This window comes from Eurytemora carolleeae, unplaced genomic scaffold, assembly GCF_000591075.1.
Source record: "Eurytemora carolleeae unplaced genomic scaffold, Eaff_2.0 scaffold31, whole genome shotgun sequence".
Lineage (NCBI taxonomy): Eukaryota > Metazoa > Arthropoda > Copepoda > Calanoida > Temoridae > Eurytemora > Eurytemora carolleeae.
This window is the reverse complement of record NW_019396511.1, coordinates 67,522-89,192: the sequence shown is the minus strand read 5'-3', so window position 1 is coordinate 89,192 and position 21,671 is coordinate 67,522. Positions and strand designations below refer to the sequence as shown.

The window sequence follows — 21,671 nt, the reverse complement described above, 5'->3', positions numbered from 1 at the left end:
GCTAATTTCAAGTGACCTCCTTTTACAGATTCCCAAAAACCTTAATATGATCATTAATGTGAACAGTCAGAACTCATCGTCGTCGTTAAGGTTTTGATTCTAACGAACTCCTCCATTGTTATTAAAGCAGAAATGCATAGGTAAGATGATTGATATCTCATGCACACATGATCAGCTTTAGCTTATAGGGGTACCGTTGTGAATCGGACATGCCACTCTTTAGATTGAGATTTACTAGAAACTACGTTTCCAGAGGCTGAATTTACAGAAGTTGAGCTGCGGCTTAAATTTAATACACGCCTTAAATATGGTTGGTTCCACTTAAAATTGTATTCAATGTTTCAAGATTTAAGCCACCGCTTGATGGAAACCGGTTCTTGGCGGATTTGAGACGCGACACAAACGCATTGAATTCGGACTCAGTTCCTTTAAAGTCAAACAATGGAAAGAATGATTTTCTGTAATTTTATTGATAAAATGTGGAATACTTACTTGGAATACTTGATGTTTAATCCCCAGGGCTCCAGTTAGGAACATAGCGGGAATCTCTGGTCTTGACCTCACGGAGTAGAGATCTTAACCTCACATTGTGCATCCTCATAAGTTTAGTCCTCGCTCTCTAGTCCTGGCACAAAGACTTTCTAGTTAAACAAATGCTTATCGAGCCAATTTTTGAAGATATTAATTGATTTTGCTTCCAATTAATGTCCGGCGGCAAGCAAAAATGAAAATATTCTGATTGAATTAAACAATTTAAAATTAAAGATTACAATTAAATTTTTTTAGTACAGTACCGGCCCAACCCGACGTGGTGGAGGGCTTGCAAGAGGAAAACAACAAAAAGAAAAACAAGAAGCTCAAGAAGGGGGTCGAGGTTAAAACCAAGGAGGAGAAACGGATAGCCAGGAGGGAGCGGGATAAAATGCGCAAAAACAAGAAAAAAGGGCGCGGCAATCAGTCTGATGAAGAACTTGATTTTGATAGTTTCAAGGATTCCTACGAATTCGGGGAAGTGGCTCACGAACCCCCCACGCTAAACTATAAACCTAAAAAGCTCCAAGTCCAGGAACCACAGGATGAGGAGCGAAAACCCGGTAAAAAAGATCTTCTCCTGAAAGCCCAGCTTAACGGTGGTATTGTCAAGAAATTTAAAAAGAATAAACCGTCCCTTGCAAAACAAGTTATCATGGAGAAGGAGCGAATACGGGTTGTGGAAGCTTACAGAGCACTTAAAGCCGAACGGATGTCAAATTGATATTTTTTTACTAAATTTATTTTCAGATGGTGGAAAAATGATGGTTTTGTGACGTTGGCTGTATTTAGCCATATTAACTAGTTAAATAATAGGTATAAAAGTTAAAATTAAGTTTAAAATCTTTTTAATTTCAAATTTTTGTTAATGGAAAAAAGTAACAAAATCAGTGGTGAATTATTTGTTTAATTCGTTTTTTTTTGCTTATTCTGTAAATATTCAGTATATTTGAATTATCATAAATATCTATTTCATCAACAAAATAATAGATATACTAAGGAATTTTGTTTATATTTTAGAAAATGGGGAAAGCACTAATTCTTAAGAGTATTGCGGGGGCGGAGCCTATGGAATACAGGTTATATTTTATTTATGTCGTAAAACTAGGAAATAATACAAAATCGGGGACTACATTTAATAAATCGCTAGAAGTAGTTGAACTACTTAATCAGAGTCAAACTACTTTTATTGATTGAATTGCTTCAACTGAGTCTATTTAGTTCAACTGCTTCTTGCAATTAATTAAATCTGAGATTAAGTTGAACACACGGAAACCTCTGTATAAGAAATCATTATGCTACTCACAGATATCCTGCAGCTCTCCAACTGTCAGGAACATGAACTGCAGTAATCCTTCATTGTCATATCACTTGTTCATAGTAAATTTTTTATTTGTCGAGGTTTCAAGTTTATGACCGTCTGATTTGTCAAAACTTTGACCAATGAGATAGATGTTATTATTATTAGAAGAGAAAAAGGTTGACTCTTAAGGACTCTTTTGAGCTTAGGGTTCATCTAAGTTTTTTTCTGACGTTTTAGTTTATATCGTTAGAGTCCGAAACAGGACTGACTAAAATTTTATAAAATTACTTTCATTTTCTTAATTAGGTGGCCCCTGACCGTAGGGAGAGGAAATCTCAGGGGCGCCGAGGATGAACACGATCAGGTAGATTAGGAACACCCCCTCTCCGCCCCCCCCCCCCCTAGGGCGGCCCTGTATAAATTGTTAAGAGTTGCACTTTTTCTTTTGAATAAATATATATGAAACTAAGAAAAATCCAAAATATTTTTTATTTTTGACCATTTTTTCCGGTGCCGTCGGAAAAAAACGTGATTTTTTGGCCATTTTTGAACTTTATTGATTTTATTTCTTAAAACTTGACTGAGAATAATGTTTTATATCATTTTGGAAATCCCAGATAATGGTCTAAAAGATAAAACCAACTTATACTGAATATTTTGAAAAATCATAGTTTTATAAGCAGTTTTAGCCCCAAAATCATCGATTTTATTGATGCGCAATTGCAGCTCACTAACATACCCTGAGAAAAATTATTTTCTTTTTCATTTTCTATATTTTATACTTAATCTAAAATGTCATTACTTTTTGAAATACCTTCAAAAATGGTCGATTAATGAACAGTTCAAAAAATTCCGTTTTATCGAGTTTTTTGAAAATTGTAACTCTCTTTAAATTTAATGACGTGTTTGGACATTTTGAACTTGTTCTTTTAAACTTAAGAAATCTATAAATATTTTGAAGTGATATGTTATTGAAGAAAAGTGATTTTCCTCCACTTCAATGACATGTAATGAAATCCTTGTAGAATCGTCAATTTTTAACTGCTGCAGGTCAAGGTTGGGCACAATCAAATATCAAATTATTTTGCATTTTTGCTTTCAGCCTATACCCCCTTTTATTTTTCCTTTACAGTCCCTGTAAGATTAAGGTTGAACACAATTTAAAGAGCTTAAATATCAAGCTATAAGCTAAACATGATAAATGGAACAACAAATTATATTACATTTTATTCATCTCAGCATTGCACGGTTTTCTTGATTGTCATTCAAAAATATTTAATTTTTGAAATATTTAATTTTTGGAAGTATTACTGTGCACAACAATCAAAATGGATCCTCTGGAACACAATAAAACAGACAAAATTTGGATTTGAAACTGCTGTTTCATCTTTCTTTGATGGACTATACGTATCAGACAATGAGGAAGACTTGTTGTTGCTGCATATATTCTTAACAGTCTGGAGAACTGGTTTAGCCATCTGGAATTAGAATTTGGGCCAGATTTATTCTTTTCTATGTCAGTAGAAATATTTCCATGGGCTGAAAACTTTTGAATGGGATATCCTTAATCCCGATCAGTTAATTAATCTGGAGATTATTAACAAGAGGAGAACAACTTAACAAGCTTCATTTAATCTCGAGATAAAGAGTTGATCTAGCATTAATCCCGATATCCAGAAATCAAAAGTTCCCAGCTCAGATATAATCCCATTTGCATATGAGATAAAGATGTCTCTGGTACTATAAGGAATCATAAGGAATTGAAATCTGCAAGAGACCCCATTGTGGGCCCCCCAGACAAAGCTTCAGTATGAAGTCATCAGGTACATTCGGGAACTGTTCGTTTGGCATAGGGAAAAAAGGAACAATTTTTGTAGATTCAATAGACATAACTGTTCTCCAATCAGTCCTTTTCTTGAGAATGGCCCTGATTTTTCGCCATATTAAGCTGCTCAGGAGGTTTCTTGCTGCAAGTTCACAAAAATGTAGTAAACGACAGTTTCAACTCCAAATTTTGTCTGCTTTATTGTGTTTCAGAAGATCTCTTTTGATTGTGGACAAAAATATTTTCAAAAATGATATATTTTTCCATAACAATTGAGAAAAACGTGCAATGCTATGAGATGAAAAAATGCAAAATAATTTTTTGTTCCATTTATCATGTTTAACTTATAGCTTGATATTAAATTGTGTCCAACCTTGACCTGCAGAAGTTAAAAATTGACGATTCTACAAGTTTTCAATAAATGTCATTGAAGTGGAGGAAAATCACTTTTCTTCAATAACATATCACTTCAAAATGTTTATAGATTTCTTGTCTAAACCATTAAGCATAGAATATATCAAATAGAAAATGAAAATCTAAAAAAATGTTTTAATATTTGTCAGCGAGTGTTTTAACAAGGATAGTATATAGTAAAAAATCAGATTATTTTTCGACTAAACTTAGATGAAAATAAAATAGTTTTCAACAATTTTTAAAACAAATTTTAATATTAAGTCTTAGTAAGTAGTATCTGGGGTTTCCAAAATGATATTAAACAACATTCCAAGTCCAAAAATATGTATTTTATAAACATTTTAATGACATTTTAGAATAAGTATAAAATATAGAAAATGAAAATAAAAATAATTTTTTTTCGTTCAGTTCTCAGGGTATGTTAGTGAGCTGCAAGTGCGCATCAATAAAATCAATGATTTTGGGGCTAAAACTGCTTATGAAACTATGAATTTTCAAAATATTCAGTATAAGTTGGTTTTATCTTTTAGACCATTATCTGGGATTTCCAAAATGATATAAAACATTATTCTTCCCCTACCGTTGATCTGGCCTTAGTTAATTACGTAAACACATGGCCACAGAAAAGCTTTATTGCCGATCCAAATAAAAATTGTTATGCCACGATGCAATTTCGATATTTTAAATTCTGAAAATTTACCAATGAAATCAAAAATGTCAGCAAATTCCTGATTTTCTTATTTTAATTTACGATCAGATTTTTTCTTTTGACGTTTTAAAAGTAACGTAATATCAAATCAAATCAGACTTCCAGGGTTGTCCTACCTCCATTCTACAGTTTCAAAGTTACTCTACATCAAAATTGTAGCCTGGGTTTATGATTTGCAATGATTCAACGAATTACTCAGTCATTTTAATAATATTGTAATTTTCACGCAACGGACAACCGACATTGTTTCAGGCTACTAATCAGATACCACAATTATTCTGAGCGCTTTTACTTGTATTGAATAATGAGTGGTACCCTATTAACCTTTTATTATTAAAATCTATTTATTGTTCAAAACGCATACATTAAATACAATCATATTGATTTATGTTGAGCATTTCGGTTAATTGGTTATATATTTGATTAGCATATGAGACATAAACCAGCCTTATATCTACATGTATTATCTACATAGTTCTTTAATCTAGGCTTGTGAGATAGTTGAGAGTATAAAATGGGTTGGAGTTGATTGGCCTGAGGTTCATGAGAAGATGGGGGACCTACTCAATACATATGACAGGTATGGTGACCTACTCTATACATACGACAGGTATGGGACAAGGGTACCTTCTCAATACATATGACAGACAGGGGGACCTACTCAATACACAAGACGGGAAGAGCTTTTGTAGCAGGTGTGGTCACGGTGAGACCACACTTTGTGGCAGATTTTTGGGACTAATATTTGTGGCAGATTTAAAAGATACTATTTTTGGCAGATGTTAGGGACACAGATGCTTTTTGTGGCAGATGTTATGTTTCATTATGTTGTAAAGTTTTTTTGGTGTTTTATGTATGTTAGAATGTTGACCCAGATTAATTCCAGATGAAACCCAGCTTAACCTGGAAGCTAAAGATTCTTATAAAAGTCAATCTTATAAATCAATAAGAATTGCTAAAACAAGCCACGTAATGTACGTGAATCTGATGAGTTCCCCAATTAAAATAGGCAAATCAGTCCAGGAGTTCGTGAGTTAAAACCAGATTACCAAACAAATAGATTAATAGAGAGATTACTAATTTATAAAATTTGTTAAGGCACGCCTGGGACTGCATGAGCAAAATTGTGGATACGTATAATGCAGCTGTGGACGAATTTGTTTCTCAATCACTTCATAAAGAAAGGTAAAGAGTGCAATAAAAATTCGGAAATAAATATATTAAAAAGGTCTTTGCTATGAAAATTTGGATTTTAGCTGGAAAACTAAATGGTTTATAGAGACTGTCCTCATTATTCTAAATGGTACTTCATACAAGAAGAGGCATGTCGGATTCACGACGATAACCTTGAAACCTTAACTGTGGAAGATAACGTCGTTTTTATCTAGCTGTGAAAGTGTTCGAATATGCTACAGCTTATTTCTCTTTGTTTCTGAAGCATGAAATACGCAAGACACTTTTGCAGAAAAAAACAATTAAACAATTAAAAAGAATAAAAAAAACAGATCTCTAATTGATACTTGGTCAGACACAGCTGTTAGGGTTCCGTTGTGAATCTGACTTGCCTCTCTATTACATGTGGGTCAATTGAAATTCCGTTTACAGTCTCTGAAATGTTAGACTTTTTTTACTCCTTATTTAAAAGATATATTATTTTGTGAAGTAAAGTTTTGAGAAAAAATAATGCGTGAAAAATTAAATTTTGTTGTTTAGGTTGAATCAGAAAACCACGAGGCAGCTACTTAGGCACATTATTCAACAGGTCTTTTTATCATTTTTTACATAAATATTATACTTGGGAGATTTTTTGGTTTATCTCCCCCCCAATTTTTTTTTTTTTTTTGGGGGGGGGGAATTAACCGTAGTTTGTATTGTATGTGTATTTTGTATTGTGTATATTTGGGTATAAAAAAAGAAAATTAACAAAAAGATGAAAACCAATTGAATGTGTTTAGAGGTATATCTCCTGAAAATACTTTTTCAAATAATTGTTTCCTTTGGAAGGAAATCTATTATCTTCCCTAATTTTGATCATAACTCTTGATAGGGAAGATCGAAAAGGGAAATCAATTGAGTCTTGAGGGAAGAAAATTGAAATTTTTCCTTTAATACAACTATTTCCTCTTATTTGGGCCTTTTACGGTTACCCCCATTTTTGTTCTCGTTGATGGTTTTTATTTCTCCCCTCCCCATCTTCCATTCAGGTAGGCAAAAGAAAGAATTTACATTCCCCAAGTGCAGGGACATCTTTGAGTTTTAAAATGGGCTTGGTTGTGATCCTAATTCTGTAAATTAGGGGAATGTTGTTTATTTTGAAAAATGTAAAAATATCCCTCTTTTAAATGTATTTGCTACAGGTGTATAACACAGCTATTAGTGATCCTAACGAACTCAATCATTACGAACCATTCACCCCTGAGGTAAACATTTAAGTGATAAAGGGACTGGAAACGAAATTTGAATTGACCCTCTATGCAAAGATACCTATGTCCGATGTACAACGAGAATGTGGAAGAAAACGTCGTTTTACTGATTCGGAAAGTGTTTATTTCTGTACATTTCTCCATTGATTTTTGTAAGCATGAAATGCACAAGTTACTTTGCAGAGAATAAAGGTCAACACTCAACAGTTTAGATAAACAAAAACATGGCTAATAATTCATACTTGATCAGACGAAGCTTTTAAGGGGAACCATTGTCAATCTGGCATTGACATTTTTGCATTTATAGTCAATTAAAATTATGCTTATTGTCCCAGAAATATATAAAAATATTTATTTGGTTTCTTGCAGTTCATGTTTTTGTTTTACTAGGTTTACGGTGAAACTTCGTTTGATTTGATAAATCAGATGATAGATCAGATATATTTTTTATTGTTATATCAGATGGAAGATCTTATTGTTAATGTTTTACTAGGTTTGATTTGATAAATCCGATAATAGATTAGATATTGTTTCATTTTTTTTGTTTTACTAGGTTTACGGTGAAACTTGGTTTGATTTGATAAATTAGATGAGATTTTGTTTTATGTTTTACTAGGTTTACGGTGAAACTTCGTTTGATTTTATAAATCAGATGATAGATCAGATATTGTTTTATTGTTAATGTTTTACTAGGTTTACGGTGAAACTTCGTTTGATTTGATCAATCAGATGATAGATCAGATATTGTTTTATTGTTAATATTTTACTAGGTTTACGGTGAAACTTCGTTTGATTTGATAAATCAGATGATAGATCAGATTAGCCCGATCACGTCGGAGAACAAGTTTTTGGATCTTGGCTCAGGAGTCGGGCAGGTAAACTGATCAGAAACAAAATAGGAATAGTTGTCGTCTTTGTTCTTTCTTTTATTCGTAAAGATCGATAAGAATAAACAAAACAATATGACCGGGAAATAAAAGGACCAATTCTTTCAAAATCGTAGCAATCTTATTTTATGTTGATTATCTATTTTTGTTTTTTGAAATTATTTTTCAGGATTAAAGTACTTGGAGTGTGGGTAAGGGGTAAGGGACGTCTCTAATAGCCTGATTTGAATTAATTTGTAACTATTTAAATTATTTCATGGGACCTGATTAAATGAATAACGAGAAGTAGCTAAACCGCGCAGACGTAGTTCAGATACTTCTCTTGTTACTTGTTAGCCGGTTCAAGCTGAAGAGAAATAGTCTGTAGTTCAACATGTTTCCCTATTCATGAAATCTGGTCCCTGAGATAAATCAGTTAAAATAGTTGCACTGTAAAAATCCTTGGCGCAATTTCTAATAAAAAAAGATTAAAGACGTTCATTCCGTCATTCCGATTCAAATCTAACTCTGGAGAAATCCAACGCGGTAAAAGATTTTCAGGGAATAAAGTTTGTGGTTGATTTGAGTATTTAAGGATTGAATTAGGGATTCAAGACGGAATTACGTTTTTTCGGAATTGTGCGCAACTGTTATCGAATTGCACGGAACAGTGCGGAATTGCTCGAAAGGGCAAGGGAAATTACAGGACCCGGAATTGCTCGCAAGTAAAATCCACTTGCACAAGAAATTTTGAATAGAATACAATTATAGAAATTAATACACGTAAATCTATAACTGGGGAAACCCGGTAAGGGGGGGGGGTATTTAAAAAAATATTTTCATAAAGACATGAATAATCTAGGTTGTTCTTCAAGTTGCAGCTCTCACTGATTGCCAGTTGTGTGTAGGGATAGAAAAAGCTACCATACCGTCAGGTGTTATTCCTGATTAATAATATTATTTTAACGCGTCTATAGACCATAGACGTAATTGATTGACATCAGGGTTGGAAAAAAACCTGGTTTTTGTGTAAAAAAAGATAAAAAAGAATCCAGCCCAGTGGGTTTTATTGTTTTCTTTTATTTGAAAGAAGTTAAAACCTACTAAAATGTATATTAATTTATAATAATAAAACTATTTAAGCAATAGGTGAACTTTTTAGTTATGAAAAATAAAAATATTGTTGTGATAATAGGCTATAATCAATTATAAATACTCTTCCAATACAATAATATCACCTCCCTTCTTCATACGGGGAATACTGCAATTTTTTTATATTATAGTTCAATAGATTTCAGACTACTTCTATTTTCTAACTTGTTTACATACTACTGATTGGGGGGGCTACTCAGATTAATCGGTAGATATCGCTCAAGACCACTATTGGATTTGTCTGGTCTAAAACCAGAAAATGTCTTCAAGTCTAGAGTGACATGGTTAACTGTTTTGATCAATTCGTTATTTTTTTCAATAACTCAATATTCGAATAACATGCATTTTGTTTAGATCATTGGTTTTAAATGTGTCAGTTTTAGTTCTGTAAACTCCTAAAAATCAATACAATTGATAGTAGACCTTATTTCAAGAGGAGTTAATCAATATAAGATAAAACCCAAAAAAGCCCACTTAAAAGTGTTTTTTTAAAGTGGGTTTTATTGGTTTTTTTAGGAAGTTTTTTTTGGGCTGGTTTCATTTTATGCCAACCCTGATTGACATGTCTGATAAACAATGTTACCTCAAAGGTTTTGTCTGACTGATTATTTTCAAATGTGGTTTCTCTACAAAATTGAACAGCGTTAACTCCCATAAAATTGATCAGCTAAATATTTCAAGGTTACTATTGTGAATCGGTTATCTCCCTCTTTTTAAAAGAAGAATACTTGAAATTACAACGATGGTTTATTTAATCTATTTTTTCTTTGATTTTACCCCCGATTTTTTTTTGTATTTACAGAAGAGACCACATTAAACAATGACCAATGACCATGGATACGTTTTTGCGGCTAGAAGTGCTAATCCCTAATATTTGGAAAGCCCTTTCATAATAATAATGATAATAATATCTTATTACTTTTTATATTTCAGTCCCTAGACTGGTCTTACGTTTAGACGTAGATCTGAAGATTTCATTTCCGATGTATTGATTTTTTTTCTCATTCTCATTTTTTATTTGAGGTCGAGCTGTAGAGATGGATTCCTTGTTTAAGAAGTGGATGGCCTGGTATGGGAAAAAATTCAGCCCGTACAAGCTTTATCAGGAAACAATAATCAGCAATTTTGTGAAAAAAGTTAAAAACTTTAAAGTCTTCTTGTTTTACCTACCTCAAAAGTTGGTTTATTTTCCCTACCAAATCATATGAATTTATTATTTAACATGAGGCTTAGTTGCTAATACATAGCAAACAACACTTTTTTTCTATGGATGTGTGTGGTAATTTCCAAGAGAACAATTTTTGGACCCCGGCCCCAACCCCCGCCCCCCTCCTATCAATTTTGTACATATTTTTTTTATCGATTTTTAGTTAGTTTTAAAATAGACACACATGGATAAAGTTGGTCATGTGGCCGCAGCGCCCGGCCCCATAGCATGTCCTAGCGGCAGCGCTCGGCTTCAAGCCTGTCCTAGCCGCAGCGCTTGACCCAGAAAGTGTCCTAACCTAATCCTAAATTTATACTAATTTTGTTGAAAATTGTTGAAATTGAAGTTCTGTCCTAGCAGAAATTGTCCTAACCTAACCTAACCCTGAAATAATACAAAATAAATATTTTTTTTGATCCAAGAATGTGGATATGTTTTTAGAGGATTATTTTCCCCATTTCTTTCGTTCTTCTATAATTTATATATATTATATATTTACTGTTCTTTCTGCCTGTTTGTATTCAATAAACGTCAAAACGACTGAACTTATCGGGGGCAAATTTTGTTTGGGACCTCTCATGATCCCAGGGAAGGGTTTTAGATGCTTATAATAACAAAAAGTTGTCTCCAAAAAATATTTGCATATTTTTGATAATCCACGAAAAATGTTATGAAATCTGGGAACTTTTTTTTGATTTGTTTTATATTGTACAAAGAGAAGATGCTCACAGATACAGCCATAATTAAAGCTGAAATAGAAGATGGGCGCAAAGTGCCTTAAAAGCCTTGTACTTTAATACCTTGCATATTGTTCTTTTTATTCTAATTAGTTTCCTTAATTAATGATTATGGTTTTGCCTCCAGGGGGATTTCCTGACCCCTGAGCACCGTGAAACTATCAGTGAATCCACGATCGTCTTCGTCAACAACTACGCATTCGGACCTGAGGTTGATCACATGCTCAAGGAGAGGTAAGAAATCCCAATTACACAAGTACCATGTAAAGTTTTGTCCGTTTAAGTGATCGAATCAAATATGAATTATTATTTTAAAAACTTGTTATTTCCAATTGTGGCTTCTCTATAAAAGTGACTTGCGCATTTCTATTGCAAGAGAGCATATTGGACAAATTAAAGAATTTAAAACATTTAATCTAGGGAAACGTCAACAATATTTTCCACATTATTAATCAGATAAAGGGTTCAAGGGTACCATTGTGAATCGGACATTACAATCTTTGCAATTTGCATGGAGGGAGGGTTTAAGAGGGAAAGGGGGATGAATTATTTTTCAAGGAATTTCATATCCCTGTCTTAAGGTTTGCTGATCTTAAAGATGGAGCCAGGATAGTGTCAAGCAAACCATTTTGTCCACTCAACTTCAGAATTACTGAGAGAAACCTCTCCGATATCGGTAGCATCATGCATGTTAGCATCATGGACCCCCTTCAAGGTAAAGCCTGATCCCTACATTTTTCTAGGTTCTGTATCCTGGACTGATAAGCCTGTATCCTACTCTACTTCTATGTTTTGTATTGTGGACTCATAACTGATAAGCCTGTATCCTTCTCTAGTCTATATCTAGGTTCTGTATCCTGGACTGATAAGCCTGTATCCTACTCTACATCTAGGTTCTGTATCCTGGACTTATAAGCCTGTATCCTACTCTATATCTAGGTTCTGTATCCTGGACTGATATGCCTGTATCCTACTCTATATCTAGGTTCTGTATCCTGGACTGATAAGCCTGTATCCTACTCTATATCTAGGTTCTGTATCCTGGACTGATATGCCTGTATTCTACTCTGTATCTAGGTTCTGTATCCTGGACTGATAAGCCTGTATCCTACTACCTCCATATTATTGACTCTACGAAGCTGGAAAGATATTTTAATAGACAACAATCTCACCACACCAGATCTAGGTAACAAACCAACCAATAGGACGACGACTACAATTCATTTTAAAGTTTACGAAAAACAACTGATTGTTAAAGGGAAACGTTAATTCAAGTGCCCTTCTCTTCTATTTACAGAATTGCATACCCGTACGGTACAATTGTACCCGGAATAAATTGACAGTTATTCAGGCGGCTTTACGTATATATCTAGGCAATTTTAAATGCTCAACAGAGGCAGACCACATTTTGGAAATGGCAGGACTAGGACTATCTTGTGAATATCGTTTCATCAATCATATTTGTAAAATTATATTGTTAAGTCTTCCTAAATTAATAGAACCGGGTCTTTCTGATAAGGGCTGTAAAAAAGATCACTACAGAAGATTTAAGCTGAAAATGTTTAGAAGAACCGGACATAGTTTACTTGATGACAGTGCCAGTAATGGAAGTGCAAGCAGGTAATTTAATGTTGTTTTCTGTAGGTATGGGGTAAGGGGGGGGGGCGTTCTTGTTTTCAACCAATTAATTCGATATTTAAAGATCAGTCTAAGAACCGCTAGGATGATTTTAACACCTGAAGTCGAGCTACGGAAGATGTGTATATGATTCAATTATATTTTGTAAAGCAAAGTTAAGATCTTTCTATCCGTTATTTTTTAACATGTTATTTATTTTAGAGCTTCCTCTTTGGAGAAGGAATTGGATTCTCCGTTTGCTCATCTCTCTACAAACAGTGGGGAGGAGAGTGATGGAAAGCCTAAACCCAAAGGCAGAGGCAGGTCTAAGAAGAAGTTTACCAAGAAAAAGTCCACACCGAGGGTTCTAGACGGACACGTAGAGAAGGTAGCAATTTATTTACTAACCTACAAATGTCCAATCGTTTTCTTCATGTTTTAATTTTTGCTTCATAATTGATAAAATGATTTTTAATGACTGTTTTACTCTCTAAATGGAATTTCATTATTTCGTAGTTGTTTTGTTAGGTAGGGTCGTTTGGTTATTGGTTGATAATGTGAATTTCTTAGATTTTTTGTGGATATTTGGTTATTTGCTTGGTTGTTCGCGTGATTGATTGATTAAATATCTGATTGATTTGTTGATTTTCGTCCTTTTGATTGGTTGATTTAAGAATCAATTAATTGGTTGATTTAAGAATCGATTAATTGGTTGATTTAAGAATTGATTAATTGGTTGATTTAAGAATCGATTAATTGGTTGATTTAAGAATGGATTAATTGGTTGATTTAAGAATGGATTAATTGGTTGATTTAAGAATTGATTATTTGGGAAATTTAAGAATCGAATAATTGGTTGATTGATTGAGTGAAAGATTTGTTTATTAATAAATTAAATAGCTGAAATTTGAAGATGGTGATGTTAGATTTCAGATTGGTTTATGTATATTTGACAGATAGTGTTAGTTTATAGCTTGACTTATTTATTTCTGTTTAGGTGACGAGCTTCTTGAATAACTTGGAGGGAGTAGGAGGTGAAGAACTGGAAACTACCCCCGACACCTCTGTTCCCCCAAGCAGAGGTAAACAAATACTCCACAACCTTTTTTGCGGATTTTCTTATATTTGGGGGATTTTTAGGAGAATCTCCGCACAACTCGGACAGCTTGGAAACCGGTTCTGGGTCTGGTAGACCAGTGCGCGCAGCCGTTGTCAATGCCGCGGCCATCACGGAAGCTCAGAACGATATTTTTTCTTCTCTGGGACGCAGGTATGTGCATTGTGTAAATACAATTTTCAGTAAAATATCATTTTTTAAAATCATAAAAATCTAAAATTATTATTTTATTTTAAAGAACATCCAAGATGCGAGGCCGAGGAAAATACAAGCATCTAAATGAAGGTGACAGGCTTCCTAGGCCTACTAAAACAGGAACTAAAAAGGTAAACAGTAGCACGAATATTATCAGGGAATGTAATTTCTTAATACTGTGTGAGTTAAAGGGACTATGGTTTTAATTTCAAGGCAAGGGCCGTTTCCGATTCACATCGGTACCTTTTAACCCTTTATCTGATCAATCATGTTGAAGATATTGTCGTTTCTCTAGCTGTGAAAATGTTAAATTCTCAGAATATTGCAAATAGCCAGTCTTTTTTTTTAGAAGATGATAAATATTAAATCGTATAAAGGTTGTAACGGTGAGTTATAAATCGAATATGCCACTCCTTTAATGGAGGGTCACTTGAAATTACGTCTACAGTCCCTTTAAAAGTAGAAGGTTTCATATTTGTAAAATATGATGGTATATTTATAAGATCGAATCGTTGATTGTTATTGCCTGAGTTATTTTCTGATCGATCGATAATTGGTTTATTGAAAGATTGATGCAGTTGTTGATTGATTGATAAGTGTATGAGTATGTGTACTGGTTGATTGATTGATTTATTGTCTAATCAACTGATTAATTGTCAGATTGATTGATTGATCAATTGCTACTGCAGGTAATCTCTCAGCGTCTCTAATAAAAAACTAATGATAATTCACTGATTGATTGATTTTATTTGATCGATAGATTGATAGATTTGATTTTTGGTTAACTGGTCGCTTGATTATTTGATTAGTTATTTGAATGATTGATTGATTTCTTGGCTGATTGGTTGATTTCTTGATTTTTGATGGATATATTGATTGATTTATTGCTACTCTAGGTAGACCACCTTAAGTGTCCCAGTCCTGTATCCAATCTATCTCTGTTTGAATACTAATATAACTTAATTGATTGATTGATTGATTGATTGCACCTCCAGGTGATCTCTAAGCGTCCTAGTCCTCCCTCCAGCCTGATCTCAGAACTGGACTTTATGCACAAGGAAACTATGTCAAAGATATCCGAGTACAATAATACAGAGAAACTACCTTTTGGTGAGATTAAACTCTTAATATAGCACTAAGAATTAAGATATACTGTTAATCTTGTCAAACCAATTTTTTATTTTCTGTTTAGATTATTGTCATATTTGTCTCTTTTTTACCTACGAAACGAAGCCAAAAATTTGAATCCTTAGATTTTGTGCTGGAACTTCATATAAGAAGTAAAGCCTAAAGCAATTGACTCCCAAAATAATTTGATTTTATTGAACTTCAGACAAAAGATATAATGTTATGGAATTTTATCAAATGTTAAATCAAACCTTCCGTCACATTGTGTGCCTGTGAGGCCTAAACTTTTTATTTATGTCATAAAAAATTATATTTTGCTTTCTAGTTTTTTTAAATATCCGGAAAGTGACTAACCGGAAGTAAGTATGTTTTCAATTATTTTTCAATACAGGATGTGCTAATGAGAATCTGAATATTCTACCTCCGGAAGAACTTTTCCACGATGAAGTTCCATTCCACGTTTACAACGGTAAATATTAATAGAAAAATAGTTTTCCTACCCTCTTTTGAAAATCATTTTTTTTTCTCATGAATTTATGTTTGCGCAATTCTATCAGGGGTTTATTCGCTGAGTTGGGGAAAATAAATTATTTCTAGGGGAAAATAAATTTTTGGATTTAACGTAGGTAAAAGGATGAAAAAACTTGCCTTCTGATTTCCAATTGTTTATTTTTCCCCCACAGAAATCGGTGCTTTTTTTGAGTGCAAACACACAATTTTATGTTTGTTTTTGTTGATGTGGACTCAAATTTATGGCAGCAAAATATTGTTGACCATCTATAAAACTTTTTTTTGGTTTATTTCGTATATTTTTATCTCATAGTTTTTGTGTCTGTTACTAGGGGAGAACAGGATCCCCCACGGGCTCCATATTCTGCTGGAGTCCATGAAGAAACAGTATTTATCTATGATCAAGGAAAATATATTTTAAAATAAATAGTTTTATTTTTCTCTATCATCATAGAATTCATTTTCAAGAAACGGGAACCCTCCTTTTATACGTTTTACAAACTTAAGTTTATGAGAGACATTGAACAAAAATCAGGGATTAACTTAGATCCTTATTAGCTTTATCTGCATTATTAGCTTTATCTGCATTATTAGCTTTATCTGCATTATTAGCTTTATCTGCATTATTAGCTTTTTCTGCAGAACCGGATCCTGGATCCTAAATGCAGACCCAGGTCCTGGATCTTGATGCGGATCTGGATCCTATATCCTAATGCAGATCTGAGTCCTAAATCCTGATGAAGATCCGGAGCCTGAATCCGTCCTGTAAAAAACTGGATCCGGATCAGGACCTAGCTCATAAATATTTGCTATGCTCTTTCACCTAAAACCAATTTTTTTTTCGAAAATTGTTATTTATGTAGATTGTAGATATTTGATTTCTTATTTGATGATTAGGAAAATTTAAGCACTTAGTGATGTTGTTCCCCCGATGTTTGCGACAAATGTATGGATATATGGATCCGGATTCAAGTAGCTTGTATGTTCCGACTCACTCACTGTCAAAAATAATGCATATCCGATTCCAGTCAGTCTGTAAAAACATGGATCCGAGCAGAATTCAGTTCTTAAATATTGATTTGCAAAGTTCTTCTACCAAAAACATTTAATGATTACGGAGGTTTTTAATGGACTCTCAATAGTTAACATTTAAAATTTGTTTTTTGGAGCCAAAACTGTTATTTTCCCAATGTTTTGATTTGATATTTTGCCTCCAAGTATGCGGATCCACGAATTCAGTTCCAAGAAGCAAGATAGTTACTTTTCACTGGCAAAAATAATATAGTCTCTAACAGATGATTTGAACATATATTGATTGTCCAGACGATGCAGACTAAAGAGTATTCACAAAACATTAAAGAAGAGATAAAGCACGAGAAAGAAAGGTAAACAGGGGCCGAATTTTATGAATTTGAGCTACGTCGGTGAACTACCTACGGCCAGTTAAAATTTAAACCAACGATTCAAAGTTTAAGATCAAGAAGGATTTGAATCGGTGATTCAAATTTTAACTGGCTGTAGGCAGTTCAGTGACCCCGCAAATTCATTAAATTTGGTCTCAGAGATGCTAGAACATTTACGAGAAATGATTCGTATGTATATTCTCTTAAATTTAAAGTTAAAGAACAATTAGTGGTTTGAAAAAATCAAGAAAAAATTAACAATAAATTGTAATTAGACTATTTTCAACAAATTATTTTTCAACGAAATATTTATTCCTACTATTTTGTTTAGAAAAGAGAGTTTAACGAAGAGAGTGGCTCAGCTGGAAAACCAGATAGATGGATTGATTCAAGACAGCCTTGGACTTCTAAAGGTATTACAATTATTTTCAATTTCTCAAAGCTATGATTTACAATAATTATAATGTAAATCTGATTTAAAACAAAACATATTTATTATCGATTCTCTAAAAGTAACGAAAGCATAATTAAGTGTTTCTCAATGCAAAAATTACAATGTTCGATTCACAACGGTACCACACAATAATGTAGAAAGTATTGCCGTTTTTCTAATTCAGTTAATTCCCACATGTTTTCCTGCAGTAGAACTGCGCATGTCAATTGAACATAATCGGTTATTAAAATTAATATCTAATTAATACTTGATTAGCAGATATTTCAAGGGTAACATTTTGAAGAAAAAAAATGTGCAAGAGTCCTTAGTTTTCTTTACTCGAAAAGTTTTTAATTCTTATTGTATTTCCATTGCTTCTTACAAGTAAAAAATGCGCAAGTCACTTCGCAGAGAACCAGAAAATGAAAATAAACAACAAAAAGAAACAAAAAACATGGATATCTAATTAATGCTTGACCAAACAACGGTTTAAAGGCTATCGTTGCCGTCTTTGCATGGAGGGTGACTTGAAATTTAAAGTTTTAATATGTACTACTAATGTTAGGCCCGGATTCGTGAGCTAGGAATGAACGCTACAACTCCTACAGAATTTACTTCTCAAGCTAAGAATATAGTTTGTTCACACACTGATCTATTAAAGAAAAAGGGAGGTTTAGAGCAGGAGATAAAAAGGTAACGTTTTACTCTCCGGCAAATATAAACAGTGATTAAACATAAATTAGCATTGTCGTAGAAGGATGGTTTTTATGCATGAAAACTTAAAAGTAGGCATATTACATAATTGATGTCTTAATTTTTTTGTATTATTTTTTGTGTGCGAAATAAACTTTAATAATAATAATAAATAAAGTTCAGTTCCGTACTAATGAAGCTAGATCGATTTGACTATTATAAATTGAACTACCGCTCAATTGCACTAAATTCGGCTGTTCGCAATCTGGTTTTTAGTCTATTGGAACATTAGTGCACTTCTTAATGCATATTAAAAAAGTTTATTAATGTGTTGTATGTGTCGCATTTATTATTAAAAAAGAAAACATTATAAATCAAATTGATCCAGGCTTGAAGTTGAACAGGAGCAAATGGTTCAAGCTAAAGAGATGGAATTATTAGAACAGGTAACCATACTACACCTTGCACTGTAAAGAGATGGAATTATTAGAACAGGTAACCATTACTACACCTTGCACTGTAAGAGATGGAATTATTAGAATAGGTAACCATACTACACCTTGCACTGTAAAGAGATGGAATTATTAGAACAGGTAACCATACTACACCTTGCACTGTAAAATGTACACACTACTCTAAAGATTACAATATCCTGATATTCTTAGATATATTTTGTTAACATTGTTATTTTCAAAAATATATGTTCAGCTTCTTGCGAGAAAATCTGGGAGTGATGTTAATGTTTCTGAACTGAAGCAATATGTTCAGGTTTGTTAGTCAATATTTTTAAATTTTATTATCAGATTCAGGAGAATTGTTTCGTCTACAAAAGTAGTAGATCATTATTGTTGTTGCAATGAACACAATTTGAACTGCTACCTAGTGTTCTAATAAACCACTATACTTTACTATCTTCAATGTAATAGTAGCAAAGTAAAGGTTCAGATAAATCATTAAAAACATATTTTGTTCTTTTTTTCTTTTATTCGCATCTTGTTTTTTATAATTTCATATTTTTTCGGATCACCTTCTTAGATTCTGCCTTTTGCTACTTGTTGCAAGTCGGCCTTTATTTGATTTGAAAAACGAAAATTTCTTGGTCCCTACGAGCTCTCATAAAATACTGCCAGCTTACTTAATTGTCCCTACTGAATTTACTTTACTTTAAAATAAAACATGTAAAATGTGTCATTTATCCAATATTTACGATTTCTACATAGATGATACCCTATGTAAAAACTAAAATCAAAATGTACGTGTTTTTGATATATATATATATAAAGTTTACTTTGTTACATGTGTAACAAAGTAAACTTAAGTAAAAGTGTAACAAAAGATTTGAATAATAAAAAAAATAAAAACATAAAAATCAAAATATCAATTCATTTACATTTTCTTTTTCCAAATTACCCGGCTGCGAAGTGCTCTCAATACAGCAAAATTAATTAGGTTGTGAAAAATTGTCTTTTTCATTTGGTCGAAGATTCGTTTTAAATTTTTTTTCAATAATTGATTTTAGTATTTTTTTGTAAAATGATTGAGATCGATTGAAATATTTGTTGTTTATTGACTGACTGACTGATTGACTTACTGGCTGATTGAATGACGGACTGAATGCTTGATTGATTGATTGATTTAATTTATTGATTTATTGATTGATTGATAATTTAGCGTGAAATCAGAAACTGCTTTGATCCCCGTAATCAGCAGCTCCCAAAGCTCTCTAGTGACGTCACGCTCACCAAAGTAGCTGCTCCGGAAAAAGTCCAAGAGAAAGATAAAGATAAGGTTAGCTATAATTTTACGGTTTGAGGGTTGGAATATTAATAATCTATTCATGCTAAAATGTTAAATATTTTCCAACTCGCATCGTCGGTTCCCCAATCAACCTAAGCGCTCTAATTAAAGTCTTAAAGCATTAACTCCGCTTTATATGAAAAGCTCTTTCATCGCGTATCTTTTTTATTTTCCTTTCATCTCCTGGAATTTGACTTTACAGTGTTTTTGGGCATCAAGTTCAATCTTTGTGCTCATGTAGACGTCGTCGTTTATATCAATACAATAAAGACGACTTTCTATTTCAATTTTGATGTCTACCAAACTTTCAAAGAGCAGAAACACTGAAATATTTAAACGAAGCGAAGTTGTCAATTAACAGCGTCTCTTTGTTAAAGTGTTACTTTTAATTGTTGTGAATCAGGCATTGATCAATGAAAGAATTAAACCAACTTAAATAATTTGAATTTTGAACTGATAAACTGGAATAAAATTTGAGCAGCTTTTTTTTCAAAAATGACTAAAAGATCATATTTTTTTAATATTCCAGAGGGTTAAATCGTATCACACAGGATACAAGCTAATAGTTGATGATCGGGTTGAAAACAGAATATGATAAGGATTTGAAACTCTGTTTTGATGAAAGGATTCCATAAGAAATCCCTGTAAAGTATGCTTTGTTTTGATTTAATTTGTTTTAAAAAGGAGAGTCCACTGGGTCTACCAAAGATGGAGCTAAAGCTACCCGGGGAAAGTTCATTTTCTATTCTTCGATCTGAGGAGAATAGGTCTAGGTAGGATTACCCAACATGTCAAATAACGTAAATTTAGAATTACAAAATAACATTATTTGACGTTAAAAAATTACGTCACACTAAGTATACCGTAACATAATTGTTTTTAAAATAAAACCTAAAAATAACCTTGCAAATTAATGTAATTCTATGTTATCTAACGTTCTGTAACATTACTTAGATTAAGATATTTATCCCTTCCCTTTTCCTAAAAATCTTATTATCAGTCAGACCTTAAGAAGTTTAATGTTGAGTGCCAAAAAAAGTTCAGAATTTTAAAATCTGAATTAATTTTTTTTTTGTGGAAAGAAATGCGTTTTTTTTGGGGGGGGGGGTTAATAGATTTATATTATTTATTTATTTACAAGAAGTATAAAAAATGGTGGTCCCATTTGATTTTTTTCATATAAGTTCACCCTAGGATAAGAAAAAAAAGGATGCCGTATTTTTTTTGCAACTTTAACTGGACTTTAAAGATTGTTTACATTGTATGAAAAGGTTTTTTTTTCAAAATATTTGCCAACTAAAAACCTTAAAAACGATGAAAAACAAAAGTGATCGTTGAACTTTAACGCTGTAACCTTTACGTCAATCAAAATTAATAGTGGATCTTCTTGTTTGTTGCTTCAGTCCTGGAATTTAAATTAAGTTTTCTCTGTTTCAGAAGCTCGGATGGTTTGTCCGAGATAGAACGAAATAAGATCCTGTGTGCACCCAAGGCTGCAGATGATTATGAAGATCGGGTCAAGATGATAATCACAACAGAGCTGGCCAAGGAGAAGGTATTTTAAGGGACTGTTAAACGTCCAGTTACCCTTTACTAAAAAAGTGGTGCATG

General features: G+C 32.9%; 1 protein-coding gene across 2 annotated transcripts in view; it reads left to right on the top strand.

Moving 5' to 3' along the window:
- Window positions 1-21,671, top strand: part of LOC111704635 (mediator of RNA polymerase II transcription subunit 12) — a 50,253-nt gene that overhangs the window by 16,641 nt on the left and 11,941 nt on the right. Inside the window, exons 3-31 of one of the 2 annotated variants that reach the window (XM_023476929.1) lie at window positions 1,279-1,347; window positions 1,552-1,610; window positions 2,141-2,198; window positions 5,271-5,362; window positions 5,881-5,967; window positions 6,496-6,544; window positions 7,140-7,202; window positions 7,976-8,080; window positions 8,934-9,006; window positions 10,247-10,325; window positions 11,291-11,401; window positions 11,749-11,882; window positions 12,245-12,353; window positions 12,734-12,787; window positions 13,007-13,172; window positions 13,782-13,866; window positions 13,925-14,054; window positions 14,140-14,227; window positions 15,092-15,206; window positions 15,616-15,693; window positions 16,067-16,140; window positions 17,058-17,119; window positions 17,469-17,550; window positions 18,136-18,263; window positions 18,652-18,709; window positions 18,972-19,031; window positions 19,935-20,051; window positions 20,745-20,833; window positions 21,498-21,615. In XM_023476929.1, coding sequence (XP_023332697.1) covers window positions 1,555-1,610; window positions 2,141-2,198; window positions 5,271-5,362; window positions 5,881-5,967; window positions 6,496-6,544; window positions 7,140-7,202; window positions 7,976-8,080; window positions 8,934-9,006; window positions 10,247-10,325; window positions 11,291-11,401; window positions 11,749-11,882; window positions 12,245-12,353; window positions 12,734-12,787; window positions 13,007-13,172; window positions 13,782-13,866; window positions 13,925-14,054; window positions 14,140-14,227; window positions 15,092-15,206; window positions 15,616-15,693; window positions 16,067-16,140; window positions 17,058-17,119; window positions 17,469-17,550; window positions 18,136-18,263; window positions 18,652-18,709; window positions 18,972-19,031; window positions 19,935-20,051; window positions 20,745-20,833; window positions 21,498-21,615 — 2,520 coding nt within the window. In that variant the 5' untranslated portion in view covers window positions 1,279-1,347; window positions 1,552-1,554. Of the gene's footprint in view, window positions 1-1,278; window positions 1,348-1,551; window positions 1,611-2,140; window positions 2,199-5,270; window positions 5,363-5,880; window positions 5,968-6,495; window positions 6,545-7,139; window positions 7,203-7,975; window positions 8,081-8,933; window positions 9,007-10,246; window positions 10,330-11,290; window positions 11,402-11,748; window positions 11,883-12,244; window positions 12,354-12,733; window positions 12,788-13,006; window positions 13,173-13,781; window positions 13,867-13,924; window positions 14,055-14,139; window positions 14,228-15,091; window positions 15,207-15,615; window positions 15,694-16,066; window positions 16,141-17,057; window positions 17,120-17,468; window positions 17,551-18,135; window positions 18,264-18,651; window positions 18,710-18,971; window positions 19,032-19,934; window positions 20,052-20,744; window positions 20,834-21,497; window positions 21,616-21,671 lie in introns of both variants that reach the window. The other variant, XM_023476928.1, reaches the window with a different exon arrangement.